This window comes from Apteryx rowi, unplaced genomic scaffold, assembly GCF_003343035.1.
Source record: "Apteryx rowi isolate R43461 unplaced genomic scaffold, aptRow1 scaffold_155, whole genome shotgun sequence".
Taxonomy (NCBI): domain Eukaryota; kingdom Metazoa; phylum Chordata; class Aves; order Apterygiformes; family Apterygidae; genus Apteryx; species Apteryx rowi.
Window position 1 is genome coordinate 1,328,341 of NW_020447808.1, and position 18,983 is coordinate 1,347,323.

The window sequence follows — 18,983 nt, forward strand, 5'->3', positions numbered from 1 at the left end:
ACCACTAAACTCATCAGGTCATTGAGCAGTAGCCACTGCTTCTGCTGTGCAGCAGGCTGCATCGCAGGAGTGTCAATGACGGGGGGGAAGGTGGGACATAAAATTTTTTGTTTGTTTGTTTGTTTGTTTGTTTTGAGCTCATTTTCTAGTCAAGCTTCTGTACTGTAAACCTCTGGCCACAGGGTAAATCAGTTCATATAAGTTTGTGCAAGAACAGTACCAAAAGCTGTCAGCAGTGAAATTGGAAACTTTATTTAGGGTTAGTAGTCTTAATTATGTCACTGAAATCGCTTTGGTAACAATTATACTGCTTGCATATTATTGTAGAACTCTGTGGCATCTTTTGCCTAGTTCTGTTCTTTCAGTATGTTGTGTAAAAATATTAGTTCACTAGTGTCACGTATACAGTGTATTTTCTTTTGACCCAGTCTTTCTTCTCCTTTTGCTTAATTGCTCTCTTTCAGATTCCTGGGAAGTCAGATTTTTACATAGGAACTTATGACTTTAGCTATATCAAAATTAGCTATACAGTGGTTTTCTCAACTTCAATAATTTGGTATCTCAGTGTTGCATAACTGTTATGGGGGTGTATTTGCTATTTCTTAGAAGGAACTTCAGCTGTAATGTTGCCTTAAAGTCATGGACAACTAGGAGCATTTAATGCAGAATATTGTTTCATGGTAGCTAATGTGGTCAGAGAACTAAATATTGCTGAAATTAGCTCACCCATGCTCTCTTTCATGGTATGCATTCCTCCCTCCTCTTTTACCTTAGTGGTATTCTGACCCCATAACTAGTCAATTCAGAGAACTAAACCAGCAGAAAATGAACCTGTTTTGTACTTTTGTAGGGTTAGGTTTTTTGCTAATTTAACTCCCTGAACAAATTGCAATGGGGGAAGACGAATTCCAGTGTTGCACAAAGCAGAAGTATGTGGCAAGGTGTGGAACCACGTCTGCCCTTTTTTTTTTGATGGTAGCTCTCCTGCTAGTTTCACGCTACAACTAAGCTGATCTGTGTTCTCACTTGGGTTGCTGGTTTATGGGGAAATGTAATGAAAAATTTATTTGTAGAAATACCGAGTTTTATTTATTTCTATTTCTATTTTCTAGAATAAGTGAAAACAATGGATGATGACTATATGGCTTCCTTCACACCCCTGTTCCTCACTGAAAGCTTGGAGATGGCAATGGAAGTGGAGAATGAGAACTCCAAGCCGTCCTGTTTTTCCTGTGTTTTTGACAACCAAAATGGAGGGAGAAGCTTCTCTTCAGAGTCTTATTTAGCAAGTGGGTCTCTTAAGAGGTAGGCTTATATTGAATTACAAATATAATAAGCATTTATAATGTTCTTTTCACAGGTGTTTGGTGTCTCAAAATGCTGACAGGGTCTCCAAATCAGTTCTTCTTGAGTTCTTATGAGCCTGAGTTTAGCTTGATGATGCACCAAACCAGGAAGGGCAGTTTTGCTGATACAATGCTTTGGACATTGTTCTGGATCCAGGTCCTAGCTTTGTGAATGTAATCTTTGAGGGTGTAAATGATGTGTTACAGCCTTAGTAGAACTCTTCTAGACAGAACACTTCAAAAATTGCCCTGTTGGGTAGCAGCATCTAAGACTCATATGCTTAAATTTCTGAGGAGGCTGTGGGACTGCTTTTTGCATTTGTATGATCTCCTGGATGCTGGCCCTTTCTCTGTTTCCCATGTGATAGAAACATGGCTGCCCTGCCCAGCTTCCCTAGGAGCATTTTCAGTGGCTTTATCACTGTATTTCTCAATACTCTTCCTTTGCTGGCATTTTGGACTTAAGGTTCAGAAGCCATGTGCATAACAAATAAGTATTTTCTGTGAGATTCTAAAATGTTACTTTGGATTAGGTAATATCTTCTTTTCTGCTTGTGATCCAGGTTAGCTTTCTATGCCATTTACTGATCCTGCAGGGGCTGTCTTGTTTATCTTACAATAGCTTTTTTCTTTCTTTCCCAGTACTTTTTTTTTTTTTTTTTNTTTTTTTTTTTTTTTTTTTTTTTTTTTTTTTTTTTTTTACATTTATACCTTTGAACTTACCTGCTGTGGGTTTATCTTGCCATTTCTCATGGTTTTGCACTGTTACTTTGATTTTGTAACCTTTGGTTCCACAGCCTTTTATGTAAAACCTTAGTGGGGGCATCCCACCCCTCAATCTCCAGCTTATCTACCATGTTTTGTTGTTTGATCAGAGCACATTCATTAAGACTAGCGTTCAGTAAAGGAATGATAGAACCTGTGTCTGCATGAACATATCAGTAGTGGATTCCATGCTGGTAAAGAGGCACTCCATGACAGAAACAATTTCATATGAAAGCTCACTCAAGAGCTTGTATATACACAGGTTTCCCAAATCACTACCGTCATGATAATTATGTTCTCCTGCCCTTTAGTCACCTTGTCTACTTGGGTTGTAAACTTTTGGAAAAGCTTGCATGTGAGAGACTCCTCTGGCTTCGTTACCTGGAACGATAGTGACTGGATATAAATTGCTGTAGGCTTCAAAACAGAACAATGTTTAGGCAGTTGCCAAGAGTGAGTTTTAGGTGTTCTGGGATGCCCTTTCTGCCTCTGATTGAGTACTGAACTGATAATAGCGCCTAGCTCAGCAAGAACACGAATTTGGTGTGTAAAACAATGCAAACCAATACATTTTCTTTATTTTTAAAATAGAAGTGTCTTTTCTTGCATCTTAGTAAATACGGCTTCATCCGTACTGAAGTATTTTATGCAAATCAGTAGAAAAACGCTGAAATAATTTGTTTTGATGTCTTTGTTTTTATTATAGAATACAACTTACAGTGATTTTCTTTTTTTTAAACAATCTTTTTAAAAACACCTAAATGAAATATTTTTATATTTACACAATTAGTATATTCAGAAAGTACTTTAGGAAAAATGTGCAAAAAACCTTGGGATATTTTAACAGTCTATAAACATGCCTGATTTTCTTCAGTTTGAGGTAAAGTGGGAATTCTGACTTTCTTTGACTAGAGCAAAGGGTAGTCCTGGCCCAGTGTTAGGTTAAGTTGTAATAATGAAGTCACGTTTTGTGTCTCTCATCAGTTTAGCTGCCTAAAACTGTGCTTTTATTGATGTACTTTTTTCAATAAATGTTCCATACAAATATTTTTAAAAGTATACAAAAGAGCAAATATATGTTCTACAGTTAGTTTTTTGGCATGTGGTATACATTGAGAAAGATTTCAAATGTACACTTCTAGTGGAGAACACTCGCTAATGTGGCAGCCTCTTCTGTTAAGGACAAACTGTATGTCATGCCTCAGATAGGCCCCTCTGTAAGGATAAAGATGCTTTAAGGTGATAGCTTGTTAATTTTTTCTTTAGTTTCTAAAACTTATTGTGCCCTGTAACTAGACAATATTTTTATACTGTTGAAGCTAGGAGTTGCCATATTTCATAAACTAAATAATATATGGCTATAAAAGGTACAACAGTTTCTCTTTTGAGAGCACTGCTGTACCTTCCTATCTATAGGATATATACTGCTGATATATTGATAAAATAGCTATGATACAAAAGTCAGCTGTAGACATTGTATCCTTAGGCTTATTACTGAAGAATTTGTGAACAGTGCTAACTTTATTTTATAGGCTTTTGCTGAGACTAGATCCTTCTCCAAATGACTATGAAGAAGATACAGTGGAAATGTTTGGCTTTCAATGGGTTACTGAAATGGCATTAGTTGAATCCTGTCGGCTTCTCTTTGGATTACTTAGGTATGATGTCATGAATGTATTTTATGATTAATACTCTTCTGAAATTGTATACATTTACCTAAAGGGCTTAACAAACTTTTTAAAGTTTCTGATAATAAAATTAAGAAAGACTGTGGGCCGTGTATCTAAAAAGACTGTTATCTGTATAATCCTCTGATAAGTAGTGGGTAACACACAGATGAAATTGTTGGAGAAAATAAATTATGTATTGTAGAGTTGTAATATTATGTGACTTACTAATACGTTTCTAAGTAGTGTAGTGCATATCTTAGCTACAGCCAGATAAAGATTTATAAATATATTTGCTAAACAATTTTGTGATTAATTTAGAAAGCATAGTAATATTATTTGTCTGACTTCGGAGTGTATGAATAAATTGCATCAGGTTTCCTTAAATGAGACTATGCTATATTTAAAGTTGTCTTTTTTTTTTTTTTTTTTTTGCATGAGTGTGTAAAGGAAAAGTAGAGGTTAAAATCAAATACTGTAAATGTCGGATGCAGCATTTTCTTCAATTGTTTGGATTAGGATAGCTTCAGCAATCTCTTCAGATACAGTTACTCAGTGTTTGACTAATATTCAATGCAGATGTTTAATCTGGTCAATGCAAGTACACAGATCACTGATAATCCTCTGCTACTGATAATCCTCAGGATGTACAGCACATACAGAGGGTGGTTGGAAGAGGGGCTTTTATACGATACGCAAATATATGTGATATATTCCATCATTCCTTTGATTGTAGTGGTGTGAAATGTTAATTGGGTCTGGCTATTGAAATATGATGGCATAAATGACAGGAGGTGTTTTAAAAACTAGTATTATTTGTTTTTGCTTATTAAAGCAAACTTTGACTTCAGTGTGGGTTGTTTTTCTTTCTTTGATAGTGAGAGAGATAGGAGGATAACTCAGTTAAAAGAAGCACTATATCCCTTTCAGCATCCTGTCTGATCTGTTTGTTAACAAAGTGACCACTTTGGGCAATCAGACAGCAATGTAATTGATCTTTGGAATCAAATCTGTTTTTCTTTGTAAAAATAAACTCATTCTGTATTTATCTTCTAATTGTAATAGAGACAAATATAGGGCATAATATATTTTATTATGGTTTTTGAGTTATTCAAGCTGTACATGTTGCAAAAGCTTTTAAGAATAAAACCACTGAACTGGTAAAAATGATGGATTTCAGCTAACTCTTGGCTGTGAGAGTTTGGTTGCTAAGCTGTCTTTTGGTGTGACAAGTCCCTCTTCAAAGATATTCTTTCTTTCAGTTCATTCGTTTAGTCATAAAATGGAACACTTTCGTTTATAGACCAGTTGGTAACTGAAAGTAGGAAAGCTTGTTTCTCCAGTGTAGAAATCATGTGTGAAAGTACAAGTTATACTAATTCTTTGAGGACAAGGTGACTGGAAACAGTTCAGTCTTTAAACTACAGATAACATCTATGTTTAAATGCATGCTTATGGAAACTTAGTCTACAAATATGCTTTCTTTCTTAGGTGCCCATAATATTAAAGATGGTTATGTAATATTTTATAAATATTTTAATAACAATATAATACAACACCACTGCAATTTAAAAAAAATGAGTAACTGCTCAGTAAACAGAACTTAACTGTAATTTTTTTAGTGTGATTGAAGATATATGAGTTAAAATTGAATAACAATTATGTAATCGTTTACCTGGGTATGTTAAGACAATGTAAACAGAGGTGCCAGTTTAACCCTCAGGCGGTATTTATTTGAAAATCAAATGATTTAATGATTAACAACCAGTGAGGGTCAATCTTTCAGGTACAAATACAAAATGAAATTAAAATTACTTATTTAATTGAGGACATCTTTGTCATGTTCATCATGCATGCTTTGTGCTTTTGTTTTATCAGCCCACTGTATTGTCTTCTAATATTCAGTAGAGAAGTCTTTGTTTTTTTTTGTCTGTGGCTCCTTTCTGACTCTCTCTCTCTCTCTCTCTCTCTAACCTTTAGCCTCAGCAGCCCCCTTACACAAAGTCATCCAATTTTAGACTTTCTTCCTTTCTACCTAGCTGAAATAGTTGAAAAATTCATTCAGAAATTCAGCACTGAGAAAAGCTAAATAGCTGAAAGTAGTCCTAGGTAGATTTTATCGAAGGAAGGAAAAGCTGAGGGAGGTAGTTTTACTGTGTGCTTGCCCTATAATGTACAGGTTACAGTCTGGGTCTTTTGATCCTTGTGGACATCTTCATAATTTTCACAAGGGTTTTTTTTTGCCTTTTTTTAATTTTAATTTTTATTTTTTATACGAGCAGCTGATCTGGGTTGGAGTCAAGCATCCTATTTTGAATCCTACAGTAGAGGGTGCTTAGACTATATAAGAAACAAGGCAGAGAGCTCCTTCCTCAGTTTATGTAGTATTTCATAATTTGAGCTTAGCAAGGGGGGCAGCCTTTTCTTTCAAAGTCTTTGTCTTGTGCAGTTGAGCTTTCTATGTATTCAGTTTAGTGTCCTGTTATCTCTGTGGAGATTATACTTGATGATCACTTGAAAATTAGTTACTGCAGAATATGGCTGAATACTTAGCTGTGTTACAGCTTTTCTTTATTTTTATTTGTAGTGGCAGTTAGCAGCAAATTCTTTAAAAATGGTATCTCTTCCCCTCCAAAACTGTACAGCATACGTCATTTTATTGCACTTCGCTTTATTGCACTTCACAGATATTGCATTTTTTACAAATTAAAGGTTTGTGGCAGCCCTGTGTCGAGCAAGTCTATCGGCGCCATTTTTCCAACAGCATGTGCTCACCTTGTGTCTCTGTGTCACATTTTGTACATTGTTTTTTTTAGACATAATGCTATTGCACACTTAATAGATTACAGTATAGTGTAAACAACTTTTATATGCATTGGGAGACCAAAAAATTTGTGTGACTTGCTTTATTGTGGTGGTCTGGAATGGAACCTGCAATATCTCCAAGGTATGCCTGTATTGAGTTTTACCTTTTCCAAAGATGCTTTCTTCTTTGACTGTACTATATTTGTTGCTATTAACTCTGTGTGCTTAAGTTAAGCAGTAGACCGTGTTAAGCAGAAAAAGGGGAAAGCTGCTGGCAGAATTTCCTGGTGCTCGTTTAGAAGTGAATGAATTTAGTGTATGCTATGAGGTCTATCATTCAGGTTTACTTGGGGATCAAACGTGAGGGAGATTGAGTTACGTTTGTGGGAAGATCACTTAAAGGGAGTGTGGGGTTTTCTGGTTGGTTGGTTTGTTGTTTTTTTCCCCATTTTGGTATTTAGCTAATTTCATCATTATTGTTTAATGTTTTAAAAACAAGCAAAAATGCTGTCCAGTATTATCACTTCACACTGGATATGTCTGTAACCTTCTTCAAATGCTTTTTCCCAAGTTACATTTCTGTAAGCTTTCTCAGAGCAGATGTGTTCCTTGCTTTGTATTTCTGTTTAAAACATTATTAAAATGTTGTTAAATACCTTACATTTATATTAATACCATAAACCTTTATATCTCTCTAATTAGGCAACGAATACACGGATTGGAAAACTTAGTACAGATGAGTTCGTCTGATTTCAGTAAGTTTAACACATCTCACTTTACATGGGGTAGATATCTGACTACATTTTCATTATAGAAATAAGCTATTACCCTAGTACTTCAGTTCTTGACTGAGGGCTCGTGTGGTACACACCACAGAACAATATATAAACTCCATAAAGCCGCGATAGGTGTACTAATGTATGCAACCAGTTGATGTAAACTAGTGTGAAAATAGATACCTGACCATGCTAAATGGAAGTGTTATGAGTCAGTTTGGAACTGGATCTTCCTGTGTAGTAAATGCACAGGTCAAAATCCTGGTTTTATTGACCTCAGTAAGGAATTGTGTTAACTTGACTTGAACTAAGATAAGATGTCTCTCACAAGGCAGGGTTTGGCAAACCTATTTACTCATTTAATTAAAAATGGAAAGTTGCATCAAAACTCCCAATAACTATTTTAGTTATAAAGGTAGTTGGTTATGACTCTTTTTTTTTTTTCCCACCACAATGTTCTCTTGGCTTACATTTAAACAAGTTAGTTATATTTGCTTAGCTTGGAAGTTATTTACAGACTTCATTTGTCTTTGCAGTAGGATCAATGAAATAGGAGCACTACAAAACAGTTTGTTTGAATTAAATACTAGGGCATGAGAAGCAGTGTGTTTCTGAGGGATTATTGCAGCCTTGGGCTTACTGTGAGTTTGAAGGCTGCATTACTTAGCAAGTTGAGAAGTTCAGTAATTACTCAGATATATACTGTCTGTAGTATCTTCTTGTTAAAAATAAATTGGTAGTGTTCTAAGAGTACAAGTGAATATTCTTATACCTTTTTATTATTAATTTGGTTTGATATTGTCATGCTGTGCCATTTATATTGCTGTTATGAACTTAACCAGTAAGATTCTATCATATGCTTTTGTTGATTGTATCTTAAAAATATAGCTTTAGCTGAAATTTAATACCTAAGTGGAATAACTTTATTTTAAATTACATTTGAATATTTATATCATAGCTGGACATCAAGTAACTGTTCTGTAGTTCTTTTTTCCTTAAATGTAAGCATCTGCCTGGTTCTCTGCTCTGTACTCTTTTCCTCCTTTTGTCAAATAAGCTAGTAAACTAAAAATAGTATAAAAGTTATACAGAAAAATGTCAAAAAATATGGAAATACGGACACTTCTCCCTGTCCAGTTCTCTAATACTGGATCCATAATACTCATATCTGGTCTAATTGTATAGCAGGAGTTTGGATTCTGTGCCATTGCTGATAATATTTCTATTTGTTTCTGCTAGGTCATATATGACCTTAGTTGTGAAATAAACTTTGCATGCAGCTTTAACCATGCCTGAGCTTTAGTAACTTTATTCTGCTACAAAAAATAATTATTTTAAAATAGGCTGTTGTATAAAATGCCTTTAATAATGTAATATAATGAGCATGATGATTTTTCTGGTGAAGCACTGCTTTAACTCAGTAGCCTYAAGCAGGGATTAATACTTGAAGGTGCGTGTAAAACAGGCACAGAACTGATATAAATGTTTGCAAAACTCTGAGATAATCCCAGGGAAATGTGATGTGTAAATGCTATGTGCCTGGGCTCCTGGACCAAATCATGAGAAATGAGGGCTGATTAAAAACAATCTATCCTGCTGAAGAAGACATACGGAACTGATTAGAGTCCTCTTCAGGAAGCTTTCCTGCCTTCCAAGGCCGCGTCTAGGACCTATGAGATGTGAATTTAATGCTTTGCAGCAGACTACCTTTGTGACTTAGAGCAAAACACTGATGCATCTGTGCCTCAATTCCCCATTTATACAAGCAGAGTAGTAGTAGAGGTGTAGTGTGAAGATACAAATGTTAAAAATGATCAGACAGTGTGATGATAGGTATTATTGATATCTTAGATAAATGGGCTATTGCCACAGTTTAAAATCAAGTTTGGTTTTTAGCTCAATGGATCTTTGTTGTGCATATTCCTTTACATGTATGTTTATATAGATATCAATATCATACATATTGTTTAATTTCTTATCAGTCTTAAAAAACTTTGGAGGTTTGCTACAAGGATCTGTGTAATGTGGAGGCCATATGAAATGTTTMTGAATTTGGAATATGGAATATTCTGGTGCTTGTGCCAATTGATTTGTTGTGTTCACTCAATGAGTGTTGTTGCACAAAAGATTGTGAGACAGACTTATATGCATTTATTTGTGGGATCCTTAGCAAGTGGCATACATGAACTTGAAAGTTACCTTCGGGGGAAGAAGGGAAACAAAAGGAGAGAAAGCAAGAAAAGGAAAGGGAAAACTCTCCTCAGTGGCCAGCTGGGAAGAGAAGCGATGGAATCCTAGGCGATTGTCTCCTCCGGGTGTACTCTCCAGTGCCATGCTTCTCCCCTGTTACTATACAGTTTTCATTGGGACCTATTCAAATTGTCTATTTGTTTTTCCTATTTATGATGCTCTTAGCAATGACTGGCACATGCTTAATCAAGTACAAGTGTTGTATGCTGACTGGTTGCTAAGTTTTTGTGCATATATATTATTGGGTAACAATTATGGGGTATTAAATGACCACTATCTACTTTGTTATGCACTAAGTTTTGGTTTCCTCTAATATAAACTAAAGCAACCAGATAAGGTGTACGGAAATGGTGTGAGGGGGGAAATAAGGAGTGATTCTCACACCAGTGGCAATTGCTTACCATAAAACTTGCCTTAAAAATGGTGTTTGGGCTTGCAGGTGCAAGATGATGAGGGTGACACCATGAGAACAACAGCAGGAAGCAGCAAGGGAAAGGAAAAATACTATCACAGAGGCTTTGGGGAGAGACAGTCACAATAACTAGATGGAAGGATACGCAGATGCAAGTGAAAAGCAGATTACTGAATTGCAAATGGGAGACTCTTAGCATTATACAGCTTAAGGCACCTGAGGCACTGTACAACAATGCAGTGCTTCCCAGGGAAAGATGTTACAAAACATATTTCCAAATAAGTCCATCTACTTAAGAGTTTCCCTGAGAGAAAAGGATGCTGAGAAATTGCTTCATACTGGTGTCTTTTCTGAAGGCTTCTGGGAAGCAAACAGGGAGCAGGGCAGTAGGGCTGAATGGTTTGTTCTAGTAATGATTGCTTGCCTCTGCCATCTTTCCTGAGGGACTGGATGCCTTCTCTTCCCTCCATATCTGGATATGTACCTTTGATGATAAGATAAAGAATTATGGGATCCCTCTGTCAAGATGGCTTTTGGAAGTGGGTTGTTGCCACCAGAACGATTCATCTGGCCTGCAGCCTCCCCTACAACCTGGCTTCAGGAAAGAAGGTGGCTTCATGTGATTCATGAGTCATAGTTTGGGCAAGTCTGCTTTAAGCTATTGATCTTCTCTTTTACTTCAGGTCAAGCTGCAAACTTGCACTCTGAAGCAGAGAGCATCAGGCATCAGTGTATTGAGTTTTTGCATTATGTGAAAGTTTTCATCTTCAGGTGAGATTTGCACACAGTTTACTAACTTTATGTAGCACTGAGCTTTGTCTAGCTGTTTTTTACATGTTCTCTGATTGTGTATCTCTGTGTTTGTTCAGGTATCTGGAACCTCCTAGAGCAGAAAATGATGGAATGCTCCACCCATATGAAGAACTAGAAGCCCAAGTACCATCACTGTTGGTGGAAGAGCTTCATGCTTTGACCCTACAAATTGGTCACCTTTTTGAACTATCTAGTAGTGTTCTGGCAGCATTTACTATTCAACACCAGGCAAAGGTTGATGGCTGTTGTAATTTTAAATTTGTTTGTGTAACAGTACGTGTTTGACTTGAAAAATTATGGTTGAATAAGAATTAACGTTTCTTCAGAAATGAAGAAGAATTTATGCTTTTTATTTTTTTTTCTTTTTCCCCTTTTAAATGTTAAGTGCCATCCCATTCTTCAGACACAACTAAAAAGCTCTTGATTTACTAGTTTATTATTTCTTTGTTATGCTTTATTCCTTTTAGAATTCCTCCTGTAGTATACAAATGATGATAACAATTACAGCTAAATAAATAGGCTTGAATTAGTATAACGTTACAAGTTTCTCAGTGGTGGTCCTTGGTGATGGTTAGAATTTCTGACCTTCCCAATAGAAGGGGCACTTCTTATAAATATATTCTGAAATGTGTTTCGAAATAGGAAAAGATCATGCATATGACAAAGAGAACTGCAGACATGGAAGAAGGTGCTGCAACATTTGACACTGTAAAGTATACACCACTAAGATTGTGCATATATATAGTAACTAATGCTTTCAAATCTCTAATGCTCAAATCTCTTAAAAAGACAAGAAGGAATTTCAATCTTAGGTTGTATAGACTAATATCTGGAGAGGAACGATCCACTGAGGAACAGCATTTTGAATCTTTCTGTTCATTTAGCTTGTCAGTAGGACTAACGTTGAGCTGATGAAATAAAATACAGGCATACCTCATTTTATTGTGCTTTGCTTTATTGCACTTCGCAGATGCTGTGTTTTTTTTACAAATTGAAGGTTTGTGGCAACCCTGTGTTGAGCAAGTCTATGGGTGCCATTTTTCCAACAGCGTGTACTCACTTCGTGCCTCTGTGTCACATCTTGTACTTTTTTTTTCTTTTTTTTTTTTAGACATAATGTTATTGCACACTTAATAGACTACAGTACAGTGTAAATATAACTTTTATATGCACTGGGAAACCAAAAAATTTGGGTGACTTGCTTTATTGCGATATTCACTTTATTGCGGTGGTCTGGAACCGAACCCGCAATATCTCCGAGGTATACCTGTAACTCCAAATATTCAATATTCTCTTCCCTAAAAATTGCCGAAATTATTGTTTAAGTGTATACTTCACTCTCGACACACTTTGTGTGCTACGTAATACTTTTCTGGAAAGGAAAGGGTAACTAAAGGCTTTTAATCTGGCAAGGCTGAGCCAAGACATTGTGGCTAAATTGTGGTTTAGATCAGGTTAAAGTCTTCATGACTTTGTGCTCTACAGACAGAATTAACTGTCTGGAAGCTCTTTTTCTTTCACTGAATGGCATGTTTATATGTTACAGTCAATTTAATAGTAGATATCAGTGATGTTCGCTATAGGCAAAATGTATGCCCATCTTCATGTGCCTTAGCGGCATCCTGAATTCACTAAATAAATGTTATAAATAAAAACTAAATGGGTGTATTTTTTAATCACAGCTCTTTCCTCCATCATGGCATTTACTGCATCTCCATTTGGATATCCATTGGCTAGTGCTGGAAATTCTTCATGTCCTAGGTGAAAAAATGATGAGTAAGTATGTGATTTTTTTTTTTTTCTTGAATGTATTCTTCTGCATATGACTTATCTAGATATTTCTCATCTCAAATTGTCTAGACAAATTTACTTTTTTGTTAGAGCCATTACTAAGCATATCTATATTTAATTGGTCAGACTCAGATATGGTGAGGTCAGATTCTTTGCAAACCTTACCACATAGTTTGGCCTGTGCATCTGGGTTTCACTGTGTAGTACACCTCTATGATTAAACCTTCCTTAATATAGTTTTGCATTAAATGAAATAGTATTGGGAATTTGTTCTATCAAAAGTTGACTAATATTACAAAGTTCTTTCTCAACTGGTGCTTGCAACAGACTAAATATTTAATAATAATATATGTTTGACAAACAAAAATGCATTTGCAGAGATCTGGAATGTGTGATAGTGCACAGCAATTTGATGCAAACAATGTAGGAAAAGTGTCCAGGGATGGGCCAGAACTAAGAATCTCAGACACAGGCTCTCTTGAGAGTCAGAACATCAAAAGGAGAAATATTCTTCTAGTCAGAGTACATGATTCCTCTTTCATTATTAGACTCCCTGAGAAGGTTTTGTGAAGATTTTAAATAGAGAATCCACATTGCTAACCATATATGACATTAAGATGATACTGGGCAAAGACTCGGTCAGAGGAGTTTTTAAAAATACAGCAAGAAAAGGGCAAGGCGAGACTATTTTTTTTAATGGATTTTAAAAGGGCAAGGAATAGATTGATATGAGTAAGCTGTTCAAAGCAGCTGAACAAAAAAGGTCATAGGATGCAGTTGAAGAACCCAACTTCAAAGCAGTTCAGTTTGTTAGAGAAGAATTGTTAAAATACAGACGAGAACAATTTTTGCCTTTTCAGAACTCTTTATGTATTGTTCATTTCCTTGTCAGCAAAATAAATCACAAAAGAATGTTTTCTTCTGTAATCATTGTGTTGCATTACACCAAAACCCCACATTATTATAAATCACTTATACAAGTTCTGTATAGAAATTGCAACAGTTGGAGTAACATTGAGGTCTATCTAGAGTACACTGTATTAGACGTCTAGTCCAGGTAACTGGTATTGAATCTGAACTCTTGGATTAATATTGGTCCACTTTTGAGTGCTGTCACAAAACAGTCTTGCTCAGATTAATGTCTTCACTGTTTCTGCACATCTGTTTCTGGATAGCATGTGGATTGGCTCTTTTCTCTATAAAACTTTATTCTAAGTTTCTTTTATGATCCATTGTGGATGGATCGCAGGATGGACCTGTTCTCTTTTTTGAGGCTTTTGGAGAAGGATGGGAAGACTGTTGGCTCTCACATGGTCTTTCCTTTTTCTTTATCAGAGAGTGGACAGTTTTAATCCAGAGCTGTGCTTCGATTCGTACGCACAATCACATAAGCATGAACATATTCAAAACACAAATCAGCACAGGGTTGCAAAATTTTGCTTGGATGTTATAGAGAAGTTGGGTAGAAAACATATTAAAGCTAAGACTATAGTGTCGCCATTCTAGTAGTTCGTTAAGTAGTTCTACCAATCTCTCAAATGAATTGAACCCATTGAAAAAGGTGAGAAAAGATGGCAGAATTTAGTCAAAGCAAAGCATTCTGTCATTGTCCAAAATGTAATTGAAAGAGAATATTATATTTTTTCACAAAATATTTATAATAAAATTTATATGAACTTGGGATAATATAAAGTTAACTTCTGTACTATCCTAAATGATGAATGTTTAAGTGTTTGAATCTGTTTTTTAAATGAACATACAAAACCAGAATAATATATCTATTTGTTTATTTGCTTTGCTTGAGAGTAACATAACTTCAGTTTAAATTAATTACAAATTTCCTATTCATTTCAACAGCTGAGTACTCCTGCTTGATTCATTATTCACTGCATTCAGAAATCCTTCAGTTTTTCTAGAATTTTGTTCAATAGTTTAGTTATGAATTCAGTGTTTCAAAAACAGACTTCTTATTTATAGGACCCACAAAATTTAGCACTGTATTGAGACAGATGCTTTCCTTAGCAGAGAGAAAAATAGATGTATTTTGAGACTGTTTTGAGGCTATGAGGGTTATAGCTATTTTAACATTCGTATAATGCCAAACATGTACAGTGTGCCTTACAGAGTACTTGAAAGGCAAGGTCCTTCTAAAAATTTGAGCTTGTAGAGGGAATGTGTAAAAATAGCATGGTTTGGAAGATGATGAAAAGCGTTATGATTTACTATTGAAATTAAGTGGTTGTTAGTTTTCTTCTTGCCCCTGTGATTTTCCCATTTTTGCCTAAGAAAATTGACAAAGATTTTAAAAAAATTTTAAGTGAATTTGCATTCTCGGCATGAATCTTGCATTGAATATTCAGAATTTCTCCATAAAGAGGTAGAGGTTTTCTCCTCCAAAATTTAGTATTTATTTTTAGATCAAATTCTGAGTAGTAATATAGTAATCCTTTTTCATAAGAGAAAACTTGTGCTTTTTGACAACAAAATTCACTAGTCGAGACATTAGTCAGTCTGCATGTATTATTTTGTCTTATATTCTGTATGCCTTGTAGAATTTCTTAAGCTTTCATCTCATTCCATAGAGCCTGCTGAGTGAAAACTTCACGCTGCTGAAATCAGTGGCAGGATAGTGGGCTCAGAGCTTCACCCTACATTTCCAGGAATAAAACAGAGGCTCGGTCTGCATATCTTCTGTTCCACTGATGTCAAGGGAGTTGTACTGTTGGAAAGCTAGTGAGATACGATCTTACAGCCTCTTAACTTTACCATGTTATCTGTGTTAATGTCTACAAATGCTCAAGTTAGAATATGATCATGCCAGCTTTTTACATCAACACATCTCAAGGAAAGTGTTAGACCTCTCTGGAATTGTTTGTCATCAACTTGCATATCTGTAAAACATGTCATGATTTCAGAACATGCGCACTGGCATGTGACAAAGGAATTTGCAGATAAATAAATTTTTATTCCCCTGCAAAGGCTGTGCCAATAAAAGGCTGTGAAATGCCAAACCACTTTACTGTCAACCAGAACAATATCAAATTGCTGTGTAATAATGAAGGCACTAGTTTGAATTTAGAATGGATGAACTTTCTCAAATGAGTTTGTAAATGAAAACTACATATAGCTCAACAAACCTATTCTATGATATACAGTATAGAAAAAAAAATCTGTCTTTGTATTCCTGGAAGCATGGCCAGGACTAAATAGATCTAATTTTCTTTTGTGTTTTAGGACAAGTGGTATATGCTAACCATTTCATGAATCTAACTGGAGAGAATTTAACCAGTATCAGTTTATTTGAAACACACTGTGGAAATCTCATATGTGATTTAATAAGCATATCCATCAATAAGTATATAAAGGTAAATTTTTTCTTTATATATAGGACAAATTAGATGCTTCTATTGAGAACCACATTAGGTGCTGTACCCATGCATAGATGACTTCTTACTGCTAAGTTTTAAATGTTATGTGTGGCTTAGTATCTCCATGTTTTAAAGAGTGTTATTTGTTAGGAGCTCAAATTGTGTTATATTTATTCATGACCATCTGGCAGTTGAATGAGAGAGTAATATTGAAATGCACTGTGTACAGAACAGAAGTGTGCCACATTTCATAAGTTCAGTGTTCCAGGTTTCGTGCCAAACATGGCACAGTCTAAAAGGTTTAGAGCCACAGATGAAAAAAAAGTCTTTTCAAACTCTCTCAACAGGAACAAAAAGAGAGTTATTGTAATATTGGCATTAAGCTAACTGGACACTTATAGAATGTCATATTACATTTTATAGTTACACTGCTCCTGTTTCAGCAACCGCATCTTTCTATTATAGTGCGTCTTTTCTGTTACATTTGTCAAGGGAAAACCTTTTTTTTTCTTAATGTTTTTCTTTCTTTTTTTCCTACTCTGGCTGCAATGTTTTTCTTGCTTGTCTTGAGCAATCCAAAACCAGAAAGTCATAATAGCTTCATATATCAGCTAGTAAAAGAGCTGTGCAATCTTCTTTGACTCTGTCATTGTGAAACCTGCTTTAGATGTGTATGTGTGATCTGTGAATTCAGGAGTAGACTCTAAGAATAACTAGCAATGACCACTGTATAATTTATATTTTCCAGGTACAAAGATATGAAAAGTGGAGTCCCTCTTTCTTTCCTATTACTCTTTACGGAAAGACAACAGCTGTGGTAGCATCTGAGAACTGTTCTTTTAAACAGTCTCTTCAGGCAGAATTCTTTTATCTTTTTAAATTGGTTTTGATCTAGTAAATTTTCACATAATACTGCAACCTCCTCCCCCCTCAAAAGGCAAATAGGAAGAGAGTAGCTTTTATAAAGCAAGATTCAAGTAGTATGTGTTGACCACTGTGCTTGATGGCAGGCTTTGAAGTGTCGGATGCTAAATTGAAATTCGCCCTACTTGCACAGAGCTATATGAGACAGAGACAGAGAGAGAGAGAGAAAGAAAAGATTGTTTCGTTGCTACTTTTTCTTCTGTCTCGTAAGGGTTGGGCCCCATATCTTGAGCTAGATCTATTTGAGGTTCATTTCTGAAGTGTAGCTTGGACTGAAGCTGAATAATCCTTCTTCAAGCTGATGCCTCCTCTCGTAGGCATTCATTGCTATGATCTAGTGATGAAAATAATGCCCTGCAATCATGGACTGAGCCCATTGTGGTCTGAGATGTATTTGGCAGAGAAATATACATCCTTGGGAATCCTCTTTGCTATTTTCAGCATCACATCCTGTCACCAGAGCTGTATTGCCTCACTGTGCCACAATTTGAGGTTATAGTCATTATGATTTCTTTTCTAATCCCATTCTTACTGAGATACTCAGCTCAGGATGTCACAAGGGGAATTGCAGACCATCTCTGAACAAAACAAAGTTTCAGTTATCCTCTGTCTAACCAATATCTGTATGGTGTCTTGCTCAGATACTACTAGCCACACTCTATCCTGAACAGGTACTGCACTCAAATCTCGTGTAGAAGAGATCCTGCTATCTTGTTGTAGAAGATCATAACAGCTCATTCATCATGAAATAGACCTTATGCTTCCTCAGGTTTTAGGTGCCACATTTGGTCAGACCCATGCTTGAGAACTCTTCTTCAGAGATCAAATGTCATGTTAATTCCATTACTTTCTCTGCTTTGAAAGCGTTGTCTTTTTCACCAGATGAGAAAGTGGCATTTGCAGATCCACGCCACTCAAACTTTGGATTTTGAAGGTGTGAAGATTCAAGAACAGTCCCAAAAGCACTTGATATCTGTAACTCCCCATTGCCATTTGGAATTGCCTACTCCATTACCAAAGGTGAGGTAGGCAACTCTTCTGAAAGGGATTTGGCAAATGCCACATAATCTTTTGCTTCATTTGGGAGGGTTTAAAAAAAAAAAAAAAAAGTACTCAGCCCCTGCAGAGTTACTTATGGTTCCAGGAGAGTAGGAAAACATTCACATCTGTCCTCAAAATATTTTAAGAAACTGGGTTTCCGTATGTGCAGGGTGGATTCCTCCTACCTTCCATCAAAAACTTTCAGATTCAGTTTATGAAACTTCATTTTCTCTCCCTAGCAGTGAATAAAATTGTTGTTGGACCTAATCAGCACTGGGTTATGGTATCTATTTCTATTCCTTACTTCTTCCTACTCTCTTTCCCAGCCTTCTTCAGGGTTCCATCTTAGGATAGCATACTGAAAGAGAAGTAGCAGTGTGGTTTTTATTTAACAGCAGTAAATAAGGTAGTTGGGAATTCAGATTTCTGTATTTTGGTAGTCTTTATTCTATCTAAATCTGGAGAGACTTGAGTCTGTATATTGTCTTGGATTCACTATAGATACATTTCGGTTATTGCATCTTGCGTGTTCAAGGCCTATACTTTCATGTACCAAAATACCTAATTTATTGTGGGACCAACCACTACAAGTACAAGATGTTGTCATTTGGCCTCTCAATGGCTTTGAGAGTTTTTCCAAAATGCCCACTTGTAAAGAAGAAGTTTTTCCTTATGTTCAGACAGAGCTTGCTTTCAGTTTGTGCCCCTTGCCTCTCGTCCTGTCACTGGGCACCACTGAGAAGAGTCTGACCCCGTCCTCTTTACACCCTCCCTTCAGATATTTATACACACTGATAAGATCCCCCTTCAGTCTTCCCTTCTCCAGGCTGATGAGTCCCAGCTCTCTCAGCCTTTCCTCATAGGAGAGATGCCCTTAATGATCTTAATAGCCCTTCACTCTGTCTCTTGTATTGTGGAGCCCAACACTGGACACAGTACTCCAGATGTGGCCTCACTAGTGCTGAGTAGAGGGGGAGGATCACCTTGCTCAACCTGCTGGCAACGTTCTTCCTAACGGAGCCTCA

At 36.1% G+C, this 18,983-nt stretch overlaps 1 protein-coding gene across 1 annotated transcript in view; it reads left to right on the forward strand.

Moving 5' to 3' along the window:
- Positions 1-222: 222 nt before the first annotated feature.
- The window catches only part of MMS22L (MMS22 like, DNA repair protein), a 99,723-nt gene continuing 80,962 nt past the window's right edge, over positions 223-18,983 (forward strand). Inside the window, exons 1-8 of the mRNA XM_026059290.1 lie at positions 223-259; positions 1,113-1,305; positions 3,644-3,769; positions 7,286-7,338; positions 10,705-10,792; positions 10,891-11,068; positions 12,517-12,610; positions 15,860-15,990. Coding sequence (XP_025915075.1) covers positions 1,127-1,305; positions 3,644-3,769; positions 7,286-7,338; positions 10,705-10,792; positions 10,891-11,068; positions 12,517-12,610; positions 15,860-15,990 — 849 coding nt within the window. The 5' untranslated portion in view covers positions 223-259; positions 1,113-1,126. The remainder of the gene's footprint in view (positions 260-1,112; positions 1,306-3,643; positions 3,770-7,285; positions 7,339-10,704; positions 10,793-10,890; positions 11,069-12,516; positions 12,611-15,859; positions 15,991-18,983) is intronic.